Source organism: Etheostoma spectabile, chromosome 10 (assembly GCF_008692095.1).
Source record: "Etheostoma spectabile isolate EspeVRDwgs_2016 chromosome 10, UIUC_Espe_1.0, whole genome shotgun sequence".
In the NCBI taxonomy this organism is placed as follows: Eukaryota; Metazoa; Chordata; class Actinopteri; order Perciformes; family Percidae; genus Etheostoma; species Etheostoma spectabile.
The window spans coordinates 20,263,747-20,286,688 of NC_045742.1; the positions used below are offsets into that span (position 1 = coordinate 20,263,747).

The 22,942-nt window shown below is 39.2% G+C and overlaps 3 protein-coding genes across 5 annotated transcripts; all 3 read right to left on the reverse strand.

Annotated features, from left to right (window-relative positions):
- Nucleotides 1–2,384: 2,384 nt before the first annotated feature.
- Nucleotides 2,385–5,054, reverse strand: LOC116697024 (probable alpha-ketoglutarate-dependent hypophosphite dioxygenase). Its single transcript, XM_032528323.1, is given in 8 exon segments — nucleotides 2,385–2,666; nucleotides 2,769–2,833; nucleotides 2,836–2,872; nucleotides 2,962–3,101; nucleotides 3,816–3,907; nucleotides 3,991–4,228; nucleotides 4,413–4,583; nucleotides 5,020–5,054. Coding segments are annotated over 7 exon segments (786 nt in total). The 5' UTR covers nucleotides 4,543–4,583; nucleotides 5,020–5,054; the 3' UTR covers nucleotides 2,385–2,582.
- Nucleotides 5,055–7,378: 2,324 nt separating this feature from the next.
- Nucleotides 7,379–21,702, reverse strand: si:ch211-153b23.7 (uncharacterized). 2 transcript variants are annotated; one of them, XM_032528318.1, is made up of 8 exons: nucleotides 21,424–21,702; nucleotides 18,059–18,209; nucleotides 17,413–17,556; nucleotides 17,257–17,280; nucleotides 8,737–8,841; nucleotides 8,421–8,657; nucleotides 8,068–8,192; nucleotides 7,379–7,635 (listed from the first exon to the last, which is right to left on the reverse strand). In XM_032528318.1, the coding sequence occupies exons 1-8, from the start codon at nucleotides 21,564–21,566 to the stop codon at nucleotides 7,566–7,568; spliced, it is 999 nt and encodes a 332-aa protein (XP_032384209.1). In that variant the 5' UTR covers nucleotides 21,567–21,702; the 3' UTR covers nucleotides 7,379–7,565. The 2 variants fall into 2 exon arrangements, with proteins under 2 accessions (XP_032384209.1, XP_032384208.1); XM_032528317.1 differs by lacking the exons at nucleotides 7,379–7,635; nucleotides 8,068–8,192; nucleotides 8,421–8,657; nucleotides 8,737–8,841 and adding exons at nucleotides 15,570–16,042; nucleotides 16,479–16,604; nucleotides 16,836–17,072 and having other exon boundaries at nucleotides 17,152–17,280; nucleotides 21,424–21,689.
- LOC116697023 (probable alpha-ketoglutarate-dependent hypophosphite dioxygenase) lies at nucleotides 9,637–12,265 on the reverse strand. Of its 2 annotated transcripts, none has more exons than XM_032528322.1 (7): nucleotides 12,192–12,265; nucleotides 11,584–11,754; nucleotides 11,158–11,395; nucleotides 10,982–11,073; nucleotides 10,215–10,354; nucleotides 10,021–10,125; nucleotides 9,637–9,918 (listed from the first exon to the last, which is right to left on the reverse strand). In XM_032528322.1, the coding sequence occupies exons 2-7, from the start codon at nucleotides 11,711–11,713 to the stop codon at nucleotides 9,835–9,837; spliced, it is 789 nt and encodes a 262-aa protein (XP_032384213.1). In that variant the 5' UTR covers nucleotides 11,714–11,754; nucleotides 12,192–12,265; the 3' UTR covers nucleotides 9,637–9,834. The 2 variants fall into 2 exon arrangements, with proteins under 2 accessions (XP_032384213.1, XP_032384212.1); XM_032528321.1 differs by having other exon boundaries at nucleotides 11,584–11,765; nucleotides 12,192–12,244.
- Nucleotides 21,703–22,942: the final 1,240 nt, after the last annotated feature.

Here is a 22,942-nt window from a genome sequence, read left to right on the forward strand (position 1 = left end):
AAAACCTGGTGTATGACACAAATGTATTCTTGTTCTCTGTTTTCTGTCTGTGTTTGTGGGGGTAGCATTTTTGTTGTTAGACAGATATGATAGAGATAAATCTGACATCATTTATTAACACCACTTCTTCTCCCATTAAATGTTACTACTGATGCACGGTGAACTCGCACACTCAGTTTTCACTTGTCAAATAAAGGGGTAAAATGAGTAGGGCGCTCTTCACCTTTCTCTAGACAGTATTGGAAACCGGGGTACGAGAAATATAAACAAAGCAACAACCTTAAGACAACAGACTTCATGGTAGTAGCTAATGCATCAACTACCTTTCTGTTGTAACCATGCGATTACTTTCAGTCCGAAAATGACAAAATCAACTCAAATGATTAACATTGTGTAAAATAAATGAGTTCTTTCTTCTGACAAAGACAATGCATTCATATTCCAACGTATGACTAGGTTCAATCAGCAAATTTACACGCGATGTAGGGATCAATGATTAATGTTGATTAATGATTAATTGTTTCCCCACTCACAGAAACGGGCTTCACCCATAAAACCACTCGTGCTAAACCTAATTAACTATTTGTGCATTGACTGCATTTTACTTTAAGAGCTTAATGTAAAATTATGAGTTACAGTAGCAAATTTGTTTCAGGAATTCTTCCGTGGTAGGGTTTAGTTAATAACGCACATGACATTGATAAGATACATGAAAATTTGGAAAATCTGACCGCAGTCATGTTTGCGGGGTTCAGCGATTTTCCTAAAGCCTTGTGAGCTATGCGTAACATGTTACTTCAGCACCAGATGGGTATAGATTTACTGTTAGCAGCTCAGGGGGAGGCTCTGTCATGTATCAGGTGATCAATGCTGCACATCATCAGATAAACTGGTTCTCAATGCGGATAAGACTAAATTGATGTTGTTCAGTAACACTAAGAAGGTTTCTCAAGTTCCTCCTTCTGTGTTCACTTTGACTGGAAATGTCATAGAGGTGGTCCATTCTTCTAAGTACCTTGGCATTTGGCTAGATGATGCCCTCTCTTTTAAGCCTCATGTGGACAACCTTGTGAAGAAACTTGAACCCAAATTGTCCTTTTTCTTTCGAAATAAATGTTGTTTTTCTTTTGAAGCAAAAAAGCAGCTAGTCACTGCAACATTTTAATCTGTCTTAGATTATGGTGATATGGTGTATGGGACCGCCTCAGCACAATATCTGCATAAGATTGACACTGTGTACCATGCGTCTCTGAGATTTATTACAAATTGTAAAAAATCGAACCCATCATTGTGAATTGTATTTCAGAGTGGGATGGCCATTGCTGTCAAACAGGAGATCAGGGCATTGGCATATTTTTATCTATAAGGCCATGCTAGGACTGTTGCCATCCTACATCAGTAGTTTAATCACATGGTGAGGTGTTGGTTCCCATTCATTGCGATCAGAGTCTTACTTGCCGCTCTTTGTTCCATTTGCCCTTACAAATCTGGGAAAAAGGGCTTTTGTCTACTCCACTCCTTCTGCATGGAACTCTTTGCAAAAAGACTTGAAATTATCTGAACTTATTTCCTTAAATGCTTTTAAATCCAGATTGAGAGAACCTGAAATGACCTGTTTTACATTGTAAATGTTTTTAACAATCTGTGTTGTATAACTTTTTATAAATGTAATTGATTGTGTTTTTGTCTGCCTCTTGGCCAGGACTCTCTTGAAAAAGAAGGTTATATCCTCAACGGGACTTTCCTGGTTGAATAAAGGTTAAATAAAAAAAAATTTAAAAAAGGGCTGGCTTCGGGGAAACCCATAAGCCCTGGAGCCATAGGTGTCTTTAACAAAAGGCCTCGCTGAACAGGCTTGAGAGTGTAGCCTACTGTTGTCTGTCATATTGTTCCTATGTGCTGGTGTACTTACTTTTGTTTAATGTGTGGAAAGACATTTAGCCTTGGGGACAACAATGTCTAAAGTCTATCTACAGTTTATTTACTCCTAATTCCTGAAATCTTCTTGTAGGAAGTAGACTCCGCAAGAATCAATAAATGTTATCCAGAATAGGAAAACCTATTTTTTTTACGTTGTTAAAGTAAATAAGTATTCTGAATATCATTGTGCTACTTGACAGGGGACAGTGCTTTGGGTAAGACAACATATTTATTGACTCTAGTCAGACTATTTTACAGATTTAACCCTAAAACAATTTGTGCCTAAATGTTTGCATTGTTGAATTTAGAGGATTTTTTACCAAATCGTAATTACAAAAATATACCTCCACTATTGGACCATGTGTCAATATTTCACTGGTTTACCTTTAGTAAAGATGTTTTTATATTTTATATTCAGAATTTAAGTGAACTTGATTGAACTAAGAATCACTGAATGAATAGTGTCATCATGTTATCATTTTTTATTTGTTAATTTTAAAGCAGTTTAAAACAGTCCAGTTACTTTATATGGCACAATACAATGTCAACACATTCTGATCATTAAAACAATGTTTCATGAATTGACTATTCACAGTTTAGATATTTGAATAGTATATATTAAATACATGTTCTTGCAAGTAGGAAGAATTTAGAAGTATTCTTCAAGTTGTGTTGGAGAAATGATTGAACTGGTCCGTTCCACAAACCAGTGCTGTTGCAGCAAATTTCCTGGGACGATCAGGATCCTAATCGCAACAAAAGGAATTAGGATCAATACACAGTGTGAGTCTTTGAAATTATAATCTGCATGGAATAAAGCAATGGATCTACATTAATGTTTGTCTCACCTCTATGGGATATGCACAGGTGGGAATGTAACGGATCACAAACCCGCAGCGCCTCCTCTGGGACTGTTGGGCTCACTGGCATGGACGAGGAAGCCATCATGAATCTAAAAACAAATCCTTCATAATGCACCTTGTACTGTATTCAAACCTGTTCATAACATCGTCACTTTTGACAAACAAGACATAAACTCACAGACATCTGCCCAGCTAACAGAGGGCATAACACAGCTTCACCAGCCTGAACTAGCTCCTCTGGGATCTCCTGATTGACTGACAGCATGTTTCCAGAGCGGATGGCTTGGCGATGGGGCAACATGCCAGCAGAGTGGCTACCTACAGGGCAAAATGAAAAAAAGTTCAACTCTAGTGAAGCAGGTTGTTGATACTTTTATTCAATACTGCTATAAATCACAGACCTGTCTGTAGAGTCTTTTACCAACTCCTACATTAGGCCAATGAGTTGGGACCAGGGAATTTTAAAATAATTTTAAATAATAATTGTAATCTGTTTATTGATCCCCCATGGGGAAATTACAATTTACATTCTGTGTCCACACTTGGTTAGTTTACACACAGTCCTGAATTACACACAGACACACATGCTCAAGATCTATACATGCACTTTCAGTGCTGTGACCCATTTTTTCCCCTGACAGAATGCTCACCGTAGCACAAGCAATAGGCCTACAGTCCATTCATTTCATTTCTGGTTTAGTTCCATTCATTTTCTTTTGTACACAAATCAAACAATGACATAGTGAAAAGCTGTATGCTTTCCCCCCTAGCCACACACCTATGTGTCCCTGGCTGTTGATTACCTGCATGCCTTCCCAAAGGCAATGCTCCACCCAGTGCTCAAACATAAAACTACAAATTACTTAGCATCACCAACGTGGTACAAAACAAAACAAAGTTGTAAAATGGCTCCAACAAAGTCTTTGGTGGGGGTCAAGGAAAGCGTTTAGGCTGTTGTTTAGCTAAATCCAACCAGGACAGCGGCTAAAGGCATACACTTGCAAGAGAGGCAGACATGTGTAACCAAAGTACCTGGGATGACCTGAAGGGCGCCGTTCTCTTGCACTGAGTCATCTAAAGCGAGCCACACAGAGAGAACAGGGCCACCAGCAATACCCCAATACCTGTGAACAAATCAATTACAGTGAGGCAAAACAAAACAAAGCAAAACAAAACCCCTAAGTGTTTTTTCAGAATGTGGATCTACCTCATATCCTGATGCCAGGCCACATATGGAAGTTCAGGTTTGGGTTCTCCTTCGTTATCCTGCTGGATGTCAGGTTTGACTGTTGGGTATTTACAGATGAAGCGGGAGTCCAGCAAGATGACGTCAGGTCCCAGGATGGCTTCGACCACTTTTATGATTTGAGGGTGTTGGGTCAGACCCTTCACCCATGGATACTGAAGGTGAACATTGTGGAGGCTGTACTGGGTGTAGTCTTCCCCTGGAAAGATTTGTAATATACCCATTCACAACACCATACTTCCTATTTAATGAAGTGTTTTGTGAAAAAAAAAATAACAGACACTTTGAACAGGAAATGTCAATAAACGTAAATTTTGAGGATTACAAAAATGTTCAGAAACACAATTCATCCCTTCCCTCCTTCATCTTTCAGTGCTACTTACCAAGTTCTTTCTCCAGCTCAGAAAAGGCATGTTTGGCCTCCTTCAGCTCAGTCTCATTCAACACAGGCAGCGCAGAGAGGAAGCCCTGCTGGTTGTAGATCTCTTGCTGTTTAGCCATGGATGTAGTCATCTTTGGTAGAAAGTTTCACTGTTGATCCCTACAGCCTTCCGCTTATGAAATGTTATGGTGGAGGTTAGGAAGAAAAGATTAAGTTTAAATAGTTTTCCATCCATCCATTTTCAAGACAAGTTTAATTTTTGTTTGTGCAGACATAAACAAAAAACATGCCTTGCCCATCTGGCCTGATGGAAAAAACATTTAACCACATTAATTGGGTCTGTCTAGGTCTGTCTGTCTATCACCTTGTTCATCCAAGACCAATATAACCCCAGCGACTACACCTCAGTCCCTGTGTGAACTGTGTCTCCATGTTAAAAGTCTCTTTGTGAACATGTAAGAGCTGTTGACTAAAACAGGTCGGGAAACGACCATTACTCTCAGCATAGTGGAAAAGGCAAAAGTTGACATACGCTTTAAATACACAGTAGGAGCTACACCTGTCAGTATTATATCTAAATATGCAGTGAATTTTTTATGTCTCCATACCTGTCTGCTGCTCCGGTTTCTCTTTCTCTCTCTTTGAGTCTGGGCTCTGGCTGGTAAAAATCTTCTTTGAGGCAACGATTATATATTGCACGGTGAAACTCCACCTCCTTTCTCAGCATCTTGTTCATTTCCTAAAATGACATCATGTGATCTTAAAATTTTGAAGAAAACAAAATGAAAGGGAAAACCCATGACACTTAAAACTAAATTAAGGGAAAATCAATGACTCTGTGACTTACACTGCCTTTGCATTGCTGTGCAGTACAAGACGTTGATTGACAAAAGTAATCACATTAATCCGTACCTTTTTAGGAGCTACGTGCCAGGATGGCTTTTCTCGAATAAAAAGTAAAATATCATGTTTTCCCATTGGGAAATGATTTACAGGACAAAAGGTTATTTTTGGAGCTGTTTTTCAATTTGAAAGAAATACCTTGAAAGACCTTACTGAGATTACTCAGATTAACTTTTCCAATCATCACAACCTCATATTCAACTTTTATCTTTCTTGTCAGAAACTCAGAAAGTAAAGCAACGATGAATGATCAAAGGACATGACATCTTTCATATTGTGTGGGAAGGGTGTGTTTTTGCGCAAGTGTGTGTACAAATCCAAAGAATAAATACCAGAAGGGTGAGTCTCTTTGCAACGTACATTCCCATCCAATTAGATTGAATATGGTATTGATGACACAAAAAATAACATTAACTGCTGTGAAATTATTTAAAACTAAACTATAAAATTTACCGTTCTCAAAGACATACACACAGTCTCAACTCATTATCCTACTGACAGGTAGTCTTTTTCTTTTCTTTTCTTTTCCTTTTTTCTCCATGTGGCTCGTGGTGTGAGGTGCGTGTCGTTATTCTCCAACGTGACGACCTCTTGCAAGAAACTAAAATAACAAGCTATTTTTTTTAAATGTAAGGAGTCGAAAGTACTGATATTTGTGTTAAAATTTAAGGAGTAAAAACAAAAAGTTGCCCCAAAAATTAGTAAAGTAAAAATTAAGAAAAATCTACTTGAGCAGCCTACAGTAATGAAGTATTTGTACTTTGTTACTCCCTATCTCTGCATTTTCTTCTATGCACCTGTCTGTAAGACATTGAAGGTGTGCATGGGCCTTGAAATTGTTGTCTCGCTCTGTGTATTTTTATTTTTTATTTTGAGTGGAGCTGCTCGGGAACGCAAATTGAATTTTGGTGTGAACTGACAATAAAGTTGTATTGTTTAGTATTGTTTGTGCATTTGTTCAATAAAGCAATGACTAAATGAACAAAAACTAAAAAAAAAGTAATAGATTATTCCACAAAATTCCCTCATGTTGTACAAGGCAAATTAAGGAATGATTTACAGAAACTTTCCAAAGATTGCTAAGAAAATATTGTTGAGGAAAAACCCCATTGCCCAGCAGCCACCTCTGTTGTGTGACAACATGTGTCAAGAGTTTCGGTTCAGATGTTGATCAGTGAACAGCAGCAGTGAACCGTTCAGCTTCCTTTAGTGTCGGAGCAAACATTAACTCAGCAGCGCACTACAGAGGAGACCGTCTGCTCATTCATAGCTGTTCTGGGCAACACCCACCCAAATGCAGCTTCCTTGTTTGACATTCTGGTGTCACTGACTTCTATTGTGTAGTTGCGGTTGGTTTGGTGAGCCCACACATTAAAGGAAATCATGTCACAGACTTCAAAAATACACCATATGAATGTAAAATATGTTTGGATAGAGGCTGGGTAGCCTCCTCTAATGCAAATATGTGATGTGATATCTTTGTGTAGGTTACTGGACCTGTTCATTTCACTATATTTAATTTAAAATGTTCTGTTTTATAAATTAGTATAATAAAGCTGTTCTAAGTGAACTTTTTAAGTTTTTTGTTTCATTCAAATGTTAACATGTAACATGTTATTTGACATGTTAAAGCAGGTAATAAAACACCAGCACGCTTAGACTATATCAGTTATTATTATTTATTGTATCGTTTTGACTTCGTTGTTTAATAACTTTGATAGTAATACAAAGAAGCATTAACTTCGGAGAAAGAGATACATTAGAAGAAGATATATAGATATACAGATACAAAACATTCTATTTCTGTCATATAAGTAATACAATAAAAAAACAGTAGACTATTGTAATCTACAAACTAACTATTTTTGTTAGGAAGCCTAACAGGGCAAACAATGCATCTGACCACAGATTTTGCTCTTGTTGGATTATTACCATTAACATTAACATTAATTTGTGTTCATTAATCAAGTAAAAGTGATGTCAGTGGGTGTAATGGACAACTGAAAAATGGAAGGAAAAAAATGTACAGAGTTGAAAGTTGTACATTTGGAATTTAATTTACTGTGTTTGATCTTGTTTTTTTTCTCCGACCCTCAGTCGGACTCTTTGGCTCTGTTTGGGTGTTTGGGGCAGAGAGGGTGGTGCTGTTTTCTTTTCTCTCCACTTTGTGTCCTCTTGTCTCCACCTGGTGGCTGCTGCTCATTATTGCAGCGGTGAATAAGCACAGGGTCCTTGTTTGGAGGCGTTTTCTTCAACAACAGCCGTTGCAGCATCTGTTTGTCAGACCTCTCCCGTCGGAAGTCATCCTCATACACCTTGAGCTGTAGAACCACAGACAGTAAAATCAGAAAAAACAGATTCCAGGGACACATCTTTAGGAAATCCAAGGAGCAGCTCAAAGTGGATTCATCACATATTTTGTCAAAACAGACTTTTTACTGTAAACCCTTGAGATGTGGAGCTGTGCAAATATCTCATCAAGGCATTATTTATTTAAAGGCCAGCCACATCACATATTTAACCATATTTAACCAATCCAGCATTTGATGTGATTAACAAAAAAATTGCAGAACTGTATGAATTATCAGTTGCCTAAGCACACACGTTCTTGTTGGTTTGGGTCAGATATACCACAGATAGTTTTAACATATATATTTAAGTGTGAATGTGCATTCGTATGTCTGTCTGTGTGAGTGTGTGATTTTTACAGAGTGTGCGTTTTGTGTGTATGTGCACACAATCCGAAACCTTACCTGCTCTTGCAATAGTGCCACCTGTTGGCGTGTCTCTCCCTCTTCTTCCTTAGCCTCCGGTTCTCCTGCAGTGTGTGTTTGTGATCGTTATGCTCTGTCTGATATCCAGCTTCATAAATCTGGGTCTGCTAACACAAGAAATCAATGTCTTGTGATCTGCAGATACTTCTTATTTCACTGAGAGAATTTCAGAACAGCAGAGAGCCACCACTTGGTGGTGCAGTTCTCCATCTAATTCAAGTTTAAGCATTAACCACATCTTTCCCTGGCAACAGAGAGTTGACATCAGTTCTGCTCTCATCACATCAGAAGTGGTAACGTTTTTTGACGCTGTGCTGAAGAGAGCATCCCACCTGACATTGCAGTGCTTCCAGCTGTTCATTTAGATCCTGTACTTCTGTCAGTGCTCCCAGTGGGGTACCACTTCTCTGGCTTTCTCCTCTCCGCCTTGCCTCTTGGCTGGAAGAGTCTGGGAACAGGGAGGATGAGGGGTTGTAGCCAGAGACGTGACTAGATGACAGGGTGGAACCTACTGGAGTATTAGTGGTGGGGCTCGACACAGGACCGCGTATCACAGCACTGAAGCTGCCCTGTATAAAGACATAGGAGAAATTGATTAAGCATGCTCAAGTTACAGATCAGAGCATATCCCACTGACAGATTTAATACCTGTTTGGCAGGTGTGCCGTCTCTGTCTGGGTGATGGATTCTGCTTTCCACCACTCTGATGTATTCATGCAGCTCCTGGTTCTTCTTCAGCTCTTGCATCAACGCCTGTTGCATCAACGCCATTGTTAAAAACATTGTAAATGTTTTTAACAATCTGTGTTGTGTAACTTTTTATAAATGTAATTAATTGTGTTTTTGCCTGCCTCTTGGCCAGGACTCCCTTAAAAAAAGAGGGTTATATCCTCAAAGGGACTTTCCTGGTTAAATAAAGGTTAAAGAAAAAAAAAGAAAAAAAAAGGGCTGGCTTCGGGGAAACCCATAAGCCCTGGAGCCATAGGCGTCTTTAACAAAAGGCCTCGCTGAACAGGCTTGAGAGTGTAGCCTACTGTTGTCTGTCATATTGTTCCTATGTGCTGGTGTACTTACTTTTGTTTAATGTGTGGAAAGACATTTAGCCTTGGGGACAACAATGTCTAAAGTCTATCTACAGTTTATTTACTCCTAATTCCTGAAATCTTCTTGTAGGAAGTAGACTCCGCAAGAATCAATAAATGTTATCCAGAATAGGAAAACCTATTTTTTTAATGCTGTTAAAGTAAATAAGTATTCTGAATATCATTGTGCTACTTGACAGGGGACAGTGCTTTGGGTAAGACACAACATATTTATTGACTCTAGTCAGACTATTTTACAGATTTAACCCTAAAACAATTTGTGCCTAAATGTCTGAAGTGTTGAATTTAGAGGATTTTTTACCAAATCGTAATTACAAAAATATACCCCCTCTATTGGACCATGTGTCAATATTTCACTGGTTTACCTTTAGTAAAGATGTTTTTAGATTTTATATTCAGAATTTAAGTGAACTTGATTGAACTAAGAATCACTGAATGAATAGTGTCATCATGTTATCATTTTTTATTTGTTAATTTTAAAGCAGTTTAAAACAGTCCAGTTACTTTATATGGCACAATACAATGTCAACACATTCTGATCATTAAAACAATGTTTCATGAATTGACTATTCACAGTTTAGATATTTGAATAGTATATATTAAATACATGTTCTTGCAAGTAGGAAGAATTTAGAAGTATTCTTCAAGTTGTGTTGGAGAAATGATTGAACTGGTCCGTTCCACAAACCAGTGCTGTTGCAGCAAATTTCCTGGGACGGTCAGGATCCTAATCGCAACAAAAGGAATTAGGATCAATACACAGTGTGAGTCTTTGAAATTATAATCTGCATGGAATAAAGCAATGAGCCTACATTAATGTTTGTCTCACCTCTGTGGGATATGCACAGGTGGGAATATAACGGCTCACCAACCCACAGCGCCTCCTCTGGGACCTGTTGGGCTCACTGGCATGGACGAGGAAGCCATCATGAATCTAAAAACAAATCCTTCATAATGCACCTTGTACTGTATTCAAACCTGTTCATAACATCGTCACTTTTGACAAACAAGACGTAAACTCACAGACATCTGCCCAGCTAACAGAGGGCATAACACAGCTTCACCAGCCTGAACTAGCTCCTCTGGGATCTCCTGATTGACTGACAGCATGTTTCCAGAGCGGATGGCTTGGCGATGGGGCAACATGCCAGCAGAGTGGCTACCTACAGGGCAAAATGAAAAGAAGTTCAACTCTAGTGAAGCAGGTTGTTGATACTTTTATTCAATACTGCTATAAATCACAGACCTGTCTGTAGAGTCTTTTACCAACTCCTACATTAGGCCAACGAGGTGGGACCAGGGAAGAACTTGCTTGGACTCTTGTTCTGCGTGCCAATAATCAATGTCCACAATATCTCTGTTTTTCAGTGCTGTGAACCCATTTTTTCCCCTGACAGACTGCTCACCGTAGCACAAGCAATAGGCCTACAGTCCATCCGTTTCATTTCTGGTTTAGTTCCATTCATTTTCTTTTGTACACAAATCAAACAAAGACACAGTAAAAAGCTGTATGCTTCCCCCCTAGCCACACACCTGTGTATCCCTGGCTGTTGATTACCTACATGCCTTCCCAAAGACAATGCTCCACCCAGTGCTCAAACATAAAACTACAAATTACTTAGCATCACCAACGTGGTACAAAACAAAACAAAGTTGTAAAATGGCTCCAACAAAGTCTTTGGTGGGGGTCAAGGAAAGCGTTTAGGCTGCTGTTGTTTAGCTAAATCCAACCAGGACAGCGGCTAAAGGCATACACTTGCAAGAGAGGCAGACATGTGTAACCAAAGTACCTGGGATGACCTGAAGGGCGCCGTTCTCTTGCACTGAGTCATCTAAAGCGAGCCACACAGAGAGAACAGGGCCACCAGCAATACCCCAATACCTGTGAACAAAACAATTACAGTGAGGCACAACAAAACAAAGCAAAACAAAACCCCTAAGGGTTTTTTCTAGAATGTGGATCTACCTCATATCCTGATGCCAGGCCACATATGGAAGTTCAGGTTTGGGTTCTCCTTCGTTATCCTGCTGGATGTCAGGTTTGACTGTTGGGTATTTACAGATGAAGCGGGAGTCCAGCAAGATGACGTCAGGTCCCAGGATGGCTTCGACCACTTTTATGATTTGAGGGTGTTTGGTCAGACCCTTCACCCATGGATACTGAAGGTGAACATTGTGGAGGCTGTACTGGGTGTAGTCTTCCCCTGGAAAGATTTTGAATATACCCATTCACAACACCATACATTTTCCTTTTTAATTAAGTGTTTTGTGAAAAAAACAAAACAGACACACTTTGAACAAGAAATGTCAATAAACGTCAATTTTGAGGATTACAAAAATGTTCAGAAACACAATTCATCCCTTCCCTCCTTCATCTTTCAGTGCTACTTACCAAGTTCTTTCTCCAGCTCAGAAAAGGCATGTTTGGCCTCCTTCAGCTCAGTCTCATTCAACACAGGCAGCGCAGAGAGGAAGCCCTGCTGGTTGTAGATCTCTTGCTGTTTAGCCATGGATGTAGTCATCTTTGGTAGAAAGTTTCACTGTTGATCCCTACAGCCTTCCGCTTATGAAATGTTATGGTGGAGGTTAGGAAGAAAAGATTAAGTTTAAATAGTTTTCCATCCATCCATTTTCAAGACAAGTTGAATTTTAGTTTGTGCAGACATAAACAAAAAAACATGCCTTGCCCATCTGGCCTGATGGAAAAAACATTTAACCACATTAATTGGGTCTGTCTAGGTCTGTCTGTCTATCACCTTGTTCATCCAAGACCAATATAACCCCAGCGACTACACCTCAGTCCCTGTGTGAACTGTGTCTCCATGTTAAAAGTCTCTTTGTGAACATGTAAGAGCTGTTGACTAAAACAGGTCGGGAAACGACCATTACTCTCAGCATAGTGGAAAAGGCAAAAGTTGACATACGCTTTAAATACACAGTAGGAGCTACACCTGTCAGTATTATATCTAAATATGCAGTGAATTTTTTATGTCTCCATACCTGTCTGCTGCTCCGGTTTCTCTTTCTCTCTCTTTGAGTCCGGGCTCTGGCTAGTAACAATTTCCTTTGAGGCAACGATTATATATTGCACGGTGAAACTCCACCTCCTTTCTCAGCATCTTGTTAATTTCCTAAAATGACATCATGTGATCTTAAAATTTTAAAGAAAACAAAATGAAAGGGAAAACCCATGACACTTAAAACTAAATTAAGGGAAAATCAATGACTCTGTGACTTACACTGCCTTTGCATTGCTGTGCAGTACAAGACGTTGATTGACAAAAGTAATCACATTAATCCGTACCTTTTTAGGAGCTACGTGCCAGGATGGCTTTTCTCGAATAAAAAGTAAAATATCATGTTTTCCCATTGGGAAATGATTTACAGGACAAAAGGTTATTTTTGGAGCTGTTTTTCAATTTGAAAGAAATACCTTGAAAGACCTTACTGAGATTACTCAGATTAACTTTTCCAATCATCACAACCTCATATTCAACTTTTATCTTTCTTGTCAGAAACTCAGAAAGTAAAGCAACGATGAATGATCAAAGGACATGACATCATTCATATTGCGTGGGAAGGGTGTGTTTTTGCGCAAGTGTGTGTACAAGCCAAAGAATAAATACCAGAAGGGTGAGTCTCTTTTCATATAAAAAAATGTTTTAGTAGGGATGAGCGAGTACAGCATTATCTGTATCTGTATCTGTATCTGTATCTGTTTACCACATGAATTATCTGTATCCGTATTTGTACTCGAACTGGGCGGGGCCTAACCCAGAAGTGGACAGAATTTAACCAGGAAGTGGGTCGGGTTGTCTTGAAACGGGCGGGGCTTTAACCGGTATGTTATTTTAAGCATGCAATTGATATGGGTTGATCAGAAATTGTTATATTTATTGCTGATTAGAAAAGGTCTCAGATCTGTATTGACTTTAATGAAGCCAGCTGACGGTTGAAAAAAAAAAAAAAGATCTCCAACGGCAGAGACGCCACGGGAGTCGCATTTAAACCAAGCAGCATGTCTGAAACCCACGTTTACCAGAAACCTACTGGTAAAGTAAGTACTAAAAACCGAAGTTAAAAACAAACCTGAAGCTGAAGAAACCCTAAACGTTAACGGAACAGACCCGCGGACCTGATTGACCGGATACTCGTTTCAGCCGAGTACTTGGCTCATCCCTATGTTTTAGCCAGCTTCCTCGCTGGTCATTGTGATCGTTCTGAATATTATGTCATGATACTGTCATTTTAATTCAGTTTTTCCTTTTGTCATCTTTTTATTTTCCACTTGAATAACAATATAAATGACCATATGTTTGTGTCATTCTACGTGAATCTTGTAAAAAGCTGATTATAATAAAGTTTACTGCAAGGGTTTCCTTTACTCTCACCTATGGACATTTTTTCAAAAGTACTCATTTCCCCTACTTAAGTAGAAGTACAAATACTTACAGTACAGACCCGGTCATATGCCTTCTCCAGATCCACAAAACACATGACCGGTTAGGCATACTGTTGTGGTTTGGGGTTTTGTTTTGGATTTTCTTTCCCTTTTGGTGCTCCTTGTGTTTGTTTCTTAGTTTTTTTCCCCGGTCTTGTGTTGTCTCTGTCTTGTAATTCCCCGTTAAGTGTTTGTTTGTTCTGCTTCTTGTTTTGTTTTGATAGTTTGGTTTCCTGTCTTGTCTAGTCTTGTCTTGTGCCTGTCTGATTGTCCTGCCCCGACTCATGTGATTCACCTGACGTCTCACCTGTTCCCCGTTACCTTGTTACCTCTCGTATTTAACCCCTGTGTTCCCTTTGTCCTTCGTCTGATCCTTTTGCCTTTGTCCTGCAAGTGTGTCCGACCCGTTTATCCTGTTGGTTCGTCCTGCTCAGTGTTCCCGTGAGTTTGCAACCCTTGTGCCCTGGCTTTTTTTTTTTTTTTTTCTGGCTCCCTGTGATTTTGTCGTTTTTTGGACTCTGTTGCTCAGCTTTTTGTACAATAAACCATTTGAAACTGCTGCTCTGCCTTTGGGTCCTCCTTCCGCTACCATCACACATACTCCTAGCATCCTTGCAAGAGTGAAGATCTGATCCGTTGTTCCAGAACCAGGACGGAATCCGCTTTGTTTCTCTTCAACCAGAGGTTCAACTATTATTTTTTTTTTTAAATGTAAGGAGTCGAAAGTACTGATATTTGTGTTAAAATCTAAGGAGCAAAACAAAAAGTCGCCCCAAAAATTAGTAAAGTAAAAATATCAGAAAAATCTACTTGAGTAGCCTACAGTAATGAAGTATTTGTACTTTGTTACTTCCTATCTCTGCATTTTCTTCTATGCACCTGTCTGTAAGACATTGAAGGTGTGCATAAGCCTTGTAATTGTTGTCTCGCTCTGTGTATTTTTATTTTTTATTTTGAGTGGAGCTGCTCGGGAACGCAAATTGAATTTTGGTGTGAACTGACAATAAAGTTGTATTGTTTAGTATTGTTTGTGCATTTGTTCAATAAAGCAATGACTAAATGAACAAAAACTAAAAAAAAAGTAATAGATTATTCCACAAAATTCCCTTCATGTTGTACAAGGCAAATTAAGGAATGATTTACAGAAACTTTCCAAAGATTGCTAAGAAAATATTGTTGAGGAAAAACCCCATTGCCCAGCAGCCACCTCTGTTGTGTGACAACATGTGTCAAGAGTTTCGGTTCAGATGTTGATCAGTGAACAGCAGCAGTGAACCGTTCAGCTTCCTTTAGTGTCGGAGCAAACATTAACTCAGCAGCGCACTACAGAGGAGACCGTCTGCTCATTCATAGCTGTTCTGGGCAACACCCACCCAAATGCAGCTTCCTTGTTTGACATTCTGGTGTCACTGACTTTTATTGTGTAGTTGCAGTTGTTTTAATGAGCCCACACATTTAAGGAAATCATGTCACAGACTTCAAAAATACACCATATGAATGTAAAATATGTTTGGATAGAGGCTGGGTAGCCTCCTCTAATGCAAATATGTGATGTGATATCTTTGTGTAGGTTACTGGACCTGTTCATTTCACTATATTTAATTTAAAATGTTCTGTTTTATAAATTAGTATAATAAAGCTGTTCTATGTGAACTTTTTAAGTTTTTTGTTTCATTCAAATGTTAACATGTAACATGTTATTTGACATGTTAAAGCAGGTAATAAAACACCAGCACGCTTAGACTATATCAGTTATTATTATTTATTGTATCGTTTTGACTTCGTTGTTTAATAACTTTGATAGTAATACAAAGCAAGCATTAACTTCGGAGAAAGAGATACATTAGAAGAAGATATATTAGATATACAGATACAAAACATTTCTATTTCTGTCATACTAAGTAATACAATAAAAAACACAGTAGACTATTGTAATCTACAAACTAACTATTTTTTGTTAGGAAGCCTAACAGGGCAAACAATGCATCTGACCACAGATTTTGCTCTTGTTGGATTATTACCATTAACATTAACATTAATTTGTGTTCATTAATCAAGTAAAAGTGATGTCAGTGGGTGTAATGGACAACTGAAAAATGGAAGGAAAAAAATGTACAGAGTTGAAAGTTGTACATTTGGAATTTAATTTACTGTGTTTGATCTTGTTTTTTTTCTCCGACCCTCAGTCGGACTCTTTGGCTCTGTTTGGGTGTTTGGGGCAGAGAGGGTGGTGCTGTTTTCTTTTCTCTCCACTTTGTGTCCTCTTGTCTCCACCTGGTGGCTGCTGCTCATTATTGCAGCGGTGAATAAGCACAGGGTCCTTGTTTGGAGGCGTTTTCTTCAACAACAGCCGTTGCAGCATCTGTTTGTCAGACCTCTCCCGTCGGAAGTCATCCTCATACACCTTGAGCTGTAGAACCACAGACAGTAAAATCAGAAAAAACAGATTCCAGGGACACATCTTTAGGAAATCCAAGGAGCAGCTCAAAGTGGATTCATCACATATTTTGTCAAAACAGACTTTTTACTGTAAACCCTTGAGATGTGGAGCTGTGCAAATATCTCATCAAGGCATTATTTATTTAAAGGCCAGCCACTCACATATTTAACCATATTTAACCAATCCAGCATTTGATGTGATTAACAAAAAAATTGCAGAACTGTATGAATTATCAGTTGCCTAAGCACACACGTTTCTTGTTGGTTTTGGGTCAAGATTATACCACAGATAGTTTTAACGTTATATATTTAAGTGTGAATGTGCATTCGTATGTCTGTCTGTGTGAGTGTGTGATTTTTACAGAGTGTGCGTTTTGTGTGTATGTGCACACAATCCGAAACCTTACCTGCTCTTGCAATAGTGCCACCTGTTGGCGTGTCTCCTCCCTCTTCTTCCTTAGCCTCCGGTTCTCCTGCAGTGTGTGTTTGTGATCGTTATGCTCTGTCTGATATCCAGCTTCATAAATCTGGGTCTGCTAACACAAGAAATCAATGTCTTGTGATCTGCAGATACTTCTTATTTCACTGTGAGAGAATTTCAGAACAGCAGAGAGCCACCACTTGGTGGTGCAGTTCACCATCTAATTCAAGTTTTAAGCATTAACCACATCTTTCCCTGGCAACAGAGAGTTGACATCAGTTCTGCTCTCATCACATCAGAAGTGGTAACGTTTTTTGACGCTGTGCTGAAGAGAGCATCCCACCTGACATTGCAGTGCTTCCAGCTGTTCTTTTAGATCCTGTACTTCTGTCAGTGCTCCCAGTGGGGTACCACTTCTCTGGCTTTCTCCTCTCCGCCTTGCCTCTTGGCTGGAAGAGTCTGGGAACAGGGAGGATGAGGGGTTGTAGCCAGAGACGTGACTAGATGACAGGGTGGAACCTACTGGAGTATTAGTGGTGGGGCTCGACACAGGACCGCGTATCACAGCACTGAAGCTGCCCTGTATAAAGACATAGGAGAAATTGATTAAGCATGCTCAAGTTACAGATTAGAGCATATCCCACTGACAGATTTAATACCTGTTTGGCAGGTGTACAGTCTCTGTCTGGGTGATGGATTCTGCTTTCCACCACTCTGATGTATTCATGCAGCTCCTGGTTCTTCTTCAGCTCTTGCATCAACGCCTGCTCATAGTACTCCTTTGCGCTCTGCAACCCCAAACACACTTAGACCACATCTATTATCTTCCACCATCTATACCTCCTACACCAAAACCCACCCACCATTTAGTAATTCCCCCATATGCTGTATCTACACTTACAGTGTTGTTGTGTGTTTACCTGCTGGTGCTCAACTTTGAGCAGCAGTGTGTTGTTGAGCTGTTTGATGGCAGTGTTCTCCAGCTCCAATGTCTCCAGTCTGTGTTGGAGACCCAACATGGCACTGTGGTACACCTGGTCCCAGTCCTCATTAAGCTTCATCAGCTATGACACATCATCATCATCATCATCATCATCATCGTCACAAAATCTTCAGTGCCATGACCTCCCTTGCAGTCATCGATTAGCATTAAACCATCATTACTGTGGTCTTGAATTTCCCCTTGGAGATCAATAAAGTATCTATCTATCTAGCTATCTATAGTCTTTCCCCATCCTCAACATCATGGGCATCAGAATATGGATTTAGCTCAGTGAGGTGAGACACTTCACTCTTCACACTTGCACGCTCTCTGAATACATTACAGTTTACATCAGTTGAAAGAGTAAATTCCCCCCTGTCTCTTTCTCTTTTTATTAAGCAGCATCTAATTAAAATCCAGAAGCAAAGGTTGTATAACTTTAAATATGATTCTTTAGCAGCTGTTTTCACACGATGCCCACAGTCTTCCTCTGGTTTTCAGAGAGAACTAGATGTAATTGCCAACATCAGCAATACAAATGTGGACCTGTAGAGAATCTGCACCGGATAAAGGTGACGTTGTACCTCTTTGTTGACTCTGCGGAGCTCAGTGTTCTTGTTGAGCAGCAGCAGTTTCTCCTGGTCAGTGGAGGTGACAGTCATACTCTCAGTGATCAGAGTGACCTGCTCCTCAGTGGACAGAAGCCTGCCGCCCACTGGACTCACATCTTCTGTCCTGCGCATGCACACACACACACACACACACACACACACACACACACACACACACACACACACACACACACACACACACACACACACACACACACACACACACACACACACAAATACAGTTACAGAGAATATGTGCCATAAATAAAGTCATGATGAAGGACATTAGCAGAGGACTTCCATTAATAAGCAAACACATGCACACAAAAGAACGTCAGAGTACTTTTGAACACCCACTCGCTTTGAGTGCACTTACAGAGAATCGAATCGGAGCTATTATGCACACCCACGCACACAGGTACATGCATGCACAGTCACATTATACACCCCAGACACACACACACACACACACACACACACACACACACATACACACACACACATAGTGGTGCATTTCTCTGCATCTAGAGTCCTAACCAATCAACATTGGATGTGTTTGCATATTGATATCAAACAGTATAGGTGAGGATCCCATGGAAATGTTGATTTCTATCACACCACTTGGTGAACAGAAAAATATTTGCAAAAAATAATTAGTCAAACTAGTTTCTTTTCCACTATCCCTGTTGTGAGGTTTTGTCTAAAAGGAATAGCTGACAGGGAGGCAGCAGAGAGTTAAAGCCTTGGGGAATCTGCTCATGGAAAAACACACAACCCTGCATGTAGCCCGCAGGCCTTCTTCACACAAACATAATGTATGACTGCTGTAACCTTAGAGAGCTAAGTACTACAAAGATTCACAAGCTGCGATCACCTCTCATCCCCCTTAAGGCTAAACTCCCTCGCAAACACACGCTTTTATCCACTTACGTACAGTGTCCTGCAATGTGGAAACCGGTGTTACACAATTTTAGATTCAAGTTGTATTCAAGGCAGTACAAATGGGAAGATGCAGGTCTATTTATTGCCAAAATGACATAAAAGGAGCTAATTTTTTTTTCAAGTTTTACATTCAAGTTCAACTGATTTTGTATGAAAACTTTGTATTTTCAGGATTAACAGTTTTCAATATACTTTGGCCAGTGTCTGATGATGGGAATTGAGATTAGAAAATGATTTGCCTTCAAGATTAAAATAATATTTCATATTTTGGGATATATGCATTCTTTCTTTTTTTGCTGAAAGCTAAATGAGAAGATTGATACCAGCTTAGTTTAGCCTAGAGACAGGAAACGGGGGGACAGCTGAACTGACTCTTTTAAAAGAATACTACCACCAAACAGTCAAGTTGGGGTTTACATCCATGCCTGTCTCATATAATATACATAGTGAAGACTTTGAGAGAATTAAATAATTGACCTTTTGGATATAAAATGACATCCCTTCATCTTTTTATCCTGTTTGACATTTGTTAAATGTTGTCCTAATTAGTGTAGGAATTCTTGAGTTATGGCCAAAAATATGTTTTGTGAGGTCAGGACAATGCTATTTGACCTCCAAATCTATATTTCAGCTCATCGTTGAGTTCAACTGAGGTGTTGATTTGGATTTGATATGGATTTTCTGATATGGATTTGTTACCTATGGACGGACTTAGGCTAGTTTTTTCCCCCCAGACTAGAGTTTAGGCTAAGCTAAGCTAACCGGCTGCAGCTTCATATTTTGTATTTACAGACGTGAGAATTGTATCAATTTTTTATTATTTTTTTAAATTGCCATGTTAAAACTGGTCAAGGACAACAGATGAAAATTGGCCTGCTGAGCTAACTCATTTACAGTTACTGCTAACTTTTCCCGTTGATTAATGAACACTGTCCTTGTCTAATAAACAAATAAATGAAATGAAATATAACTCTTGGTAAGAAGGGGAATTAGCGTATTTCCCCAAATGTTAAAATTTCTTTGAGAACTTCTAAAAGCCCCTGGAAAATGTTAACAATGTGTTGTTGCTCAGAACAAGGGAATTTTAATTCTTATTTCCTTTAACGACAAAGCAAAGTCAAATTCTTCACAAAATACATAGCTATTTTCAAAAGATACATTGCACTTTGTGTGAAACCTTCTATAGGCTCACCAGATAATCAAAAAGGGTAATTGCATGAAAAGGGAGTTTACCCAGAGTCAAAATGTTTGTCTAAATCTGCACTCTGTAACATCTGTCTTCAAGTTCAATAGCAAGCTAGGAAAGAATTTTACTGAAGGGTGTTTATGGCCATTATGGTGAATTATGCACACAGAAAAAACAGTTCTGCAGTTTGGGAAGCGTAAAATGAATTGAAGCCTAGTGTGAGCACAAAATGCTAACCGATGTCCGATATCATGTCTAGGCAGGTCAGTACTGTGTGTTCAGACAACCTATTGGGACCACACCATGCACAGGGCTCTGATCCAGAGCCTTTTCCTCTTTCAGCTTCTCTGACAGCCGATAGACTGTACACTGTCTGACCCAGTTAAGCAAAGTTTTCAATTGTATGCAGCCTTGGAAGGACACCAAAATGCCACCGCTTCTAGCAGCAATATGGTAACTCACTGTCATGTTATCTGATGAAAAAAGAGAGATAAGGTCTTTCCTTCTCGCTGGTGGAAACCTTTACAAATATCCCTCTAGATATGTCTCTGTGTGTAACTGGTCACTGGCCAAAGTTGGATCCTGTTTCAGTGGAGAGAAGTGTGCAGTTTCACTGTTTCAAATGAGTTATTTTGAGGCAGACTAATCATTTGTGTAGGTTGAGGGGTCACAGCATTTACCAAGTCTTCCCACATTAAGAACCATGACTATCAGTCACATATAAAATAGTATCAGTGTTGTGAAATAATACACTTAAGCCTAAATCTTTATGACCTCATGGAAAACTCCTCAGTCACTCTTTATTCCTCTTTTCATTGAACTATCTCTTTAAAAAACGTGATAAGAAATATGATGTATCCATACTGTGGATTTCAAACAGTCTCTAGAATTTCATACATTACAGATAATGGTCCGACTATTCTAATCTATCACTTCAGCTCAATAAGTTTTAAATTTTAAATTTAAGGAAGTTTGGTAAAATTATGGGATGATTATACAGAAATCTTTGCACAATATAATATATACTATAATAAATACATAGCTTATTACTTTCTGTATACTGTTAAACATTTCTTGACACTCAGGCAGATTTAACTTTATGGTATTATATAAGGTTGTGGAGTTGTTTTATTGAATTGTTATGGATTGTACCACAATATGTTCCTGTTTTGTGTCCACCCCTGTATGAAAAATTGTGAAACACACATACCATAATTCTTCAGTTGATTTGTGACCCTGTTGGCTCTGGGGGAGGCTGCTGTCGCTCTTTGGTGAAATATCTTTCTGTGTTCCTGCCACCACTGAGGATGATAACGATGAGGAAGACGACAAAGACAGCACATCTCCATCCATAATCGATTTCAATCTTTAAAACTTCTAAACTTCTTCTGGAGTCTTGAGAGAAAATGAAAACTCTGCTCTACACACGCGGCGATGTCTCTCTGCTGATGTCGTGGTGGAAAGTAAATAGTGCCGTCAGAATTGATACGTAGCAAAAGAGGAAGTAGCTGAGACCAACAGCCACATGATGCAAATGCATGAGAATAGGAAGTGACACTGACAACGGTTGCAGCTTTAGGCCTATGTTAAGGAGGGCCTGTCCCACTGTGGTTAGATCTATTGTACTTGTTATACTCTGATCGTACATTATTCAAAATGTTTACACAGTTGACATGTTGTTTTGACAGCATTTGGAGAATCTGGGAAACTCCACTCAGCGTAGGAAGTGTGTGTGTTTGTGTGTATGTGCCTTTACGCTTGTGCCTGTGCGTTGGGAGACTGTTGCCTGTTTGTCTTGTGTTTTTAAATGAGCAATTCAGGAAAGAGCTAATAGCGGGGGAGCAGAATAGATATGCATAATTGCAGAACATGTAATTGATAATAATTGTAACACATACATTTATTCATAACAAATAATGATAGGGTCAGGCTAATTGCATTCACCAGTCTGCTCATTACTGGGATTGAGAGAAGTAGGCTGCGGCAGGTTAATTAGGAAATCACATGTTCATCCAAGGGACAATCGAGTAAATTAAAGGATTTTTTAGTAATTATGTTCCTCCTAGTCAGGCTAAGCTGTCTTTTATTAACACTAAGGAAATTAATTTGCCAACTTCGTTTGCTACACGTTCTACTCCAACAGTGCCAACGGAGTCCAAGATATTCGAGGCCACTTGAAATATGTACCCCATGGCAAGAAGAAGAGGTGCAGTTCAGTGGCTTAGATGTAAATAACCTCCTCTATAGCTGATTAAGATATATCGTTACTTATGTCAAGAGTTTAAATGTCAATAGACGCAAATATACTGCACCTTTAACAGCAAAACTTGTCAGCATCCCTACAGTATTGTAGTGAAATGGATTTAATACTGTAAAACTGTATATAGTATACAGTCTACTTCACTGGGGAAAAAGGCAATATTCCGTTTGGTAAAATAAATACAGAGAGACACAAAAACGTGACTTGGCTATTCACGTAAAAAACATTTAAACTAGCCAGTTACATGGAGGAAGGAACAAGACGAGGAACAAAGCCCTTTAGGATATATTTAGACTCAGTCTTTGTGGTCAAAATGTTTGGCATGACAACACTACAGTCCACAGCCGTGCTCGTGGCTCTGTATGGCTCTACTCAGCCACATGCTGCTTTTTTTTATCTTAATGCTAACGTCGGCAGACTTTAATTCGGATAGTTTCTGCCCAAACTTTATTTGTACTACCTTTAAATC

Excerpts from the sequence above, each read along its gene's own strand:
- si:ch211-153b23.7 (XM_032528317.1), bottom strand. The coding sequence starts at position 21,566 with ATGGATGGAGATGTGCTGTCTTTGTCGTCTTCCTCATCGTTATCATCC. Across the intron at positions 18,210-21,423 it reads AAATCAACTGAAGAATTATG|GACAGAAGATGTGAGTCCAG; the intron begins GTATGTGTGTTT and ends GTGCATGCGCAG. Across the intron at positions 17,281-17,412 it reads TCAAAGTTGAGCACCAGCAG|AGCGCAAAGGAGTACTATGA; the intron begins GTAAACACACAA and ends TTGGGGTTGCAG.
- LOC116697023 (XM_032528322.1), bottom strand. The coding sequence starts at position 11,713 with ATGACTACATCCATGGCTAAACAGCAAGAGATCTACAACCAGCAGGGC. Across the intron at positions 11,074-11,157 it reads GCCTGGCATCAGGATATGAG|GTATTGGGGTATTGCTGGTG; the intron begins GTAGATCCACAT and ends TTTTGTTCACAG. Across the intron at positions 10,355-10,981 it reads CGCCCTTCAGGTCATCCCAG|GTAGCCACTCTGCTGGCATG; the intron begins GTACTTTGGTTA and ends TTTGCCCTGTAG.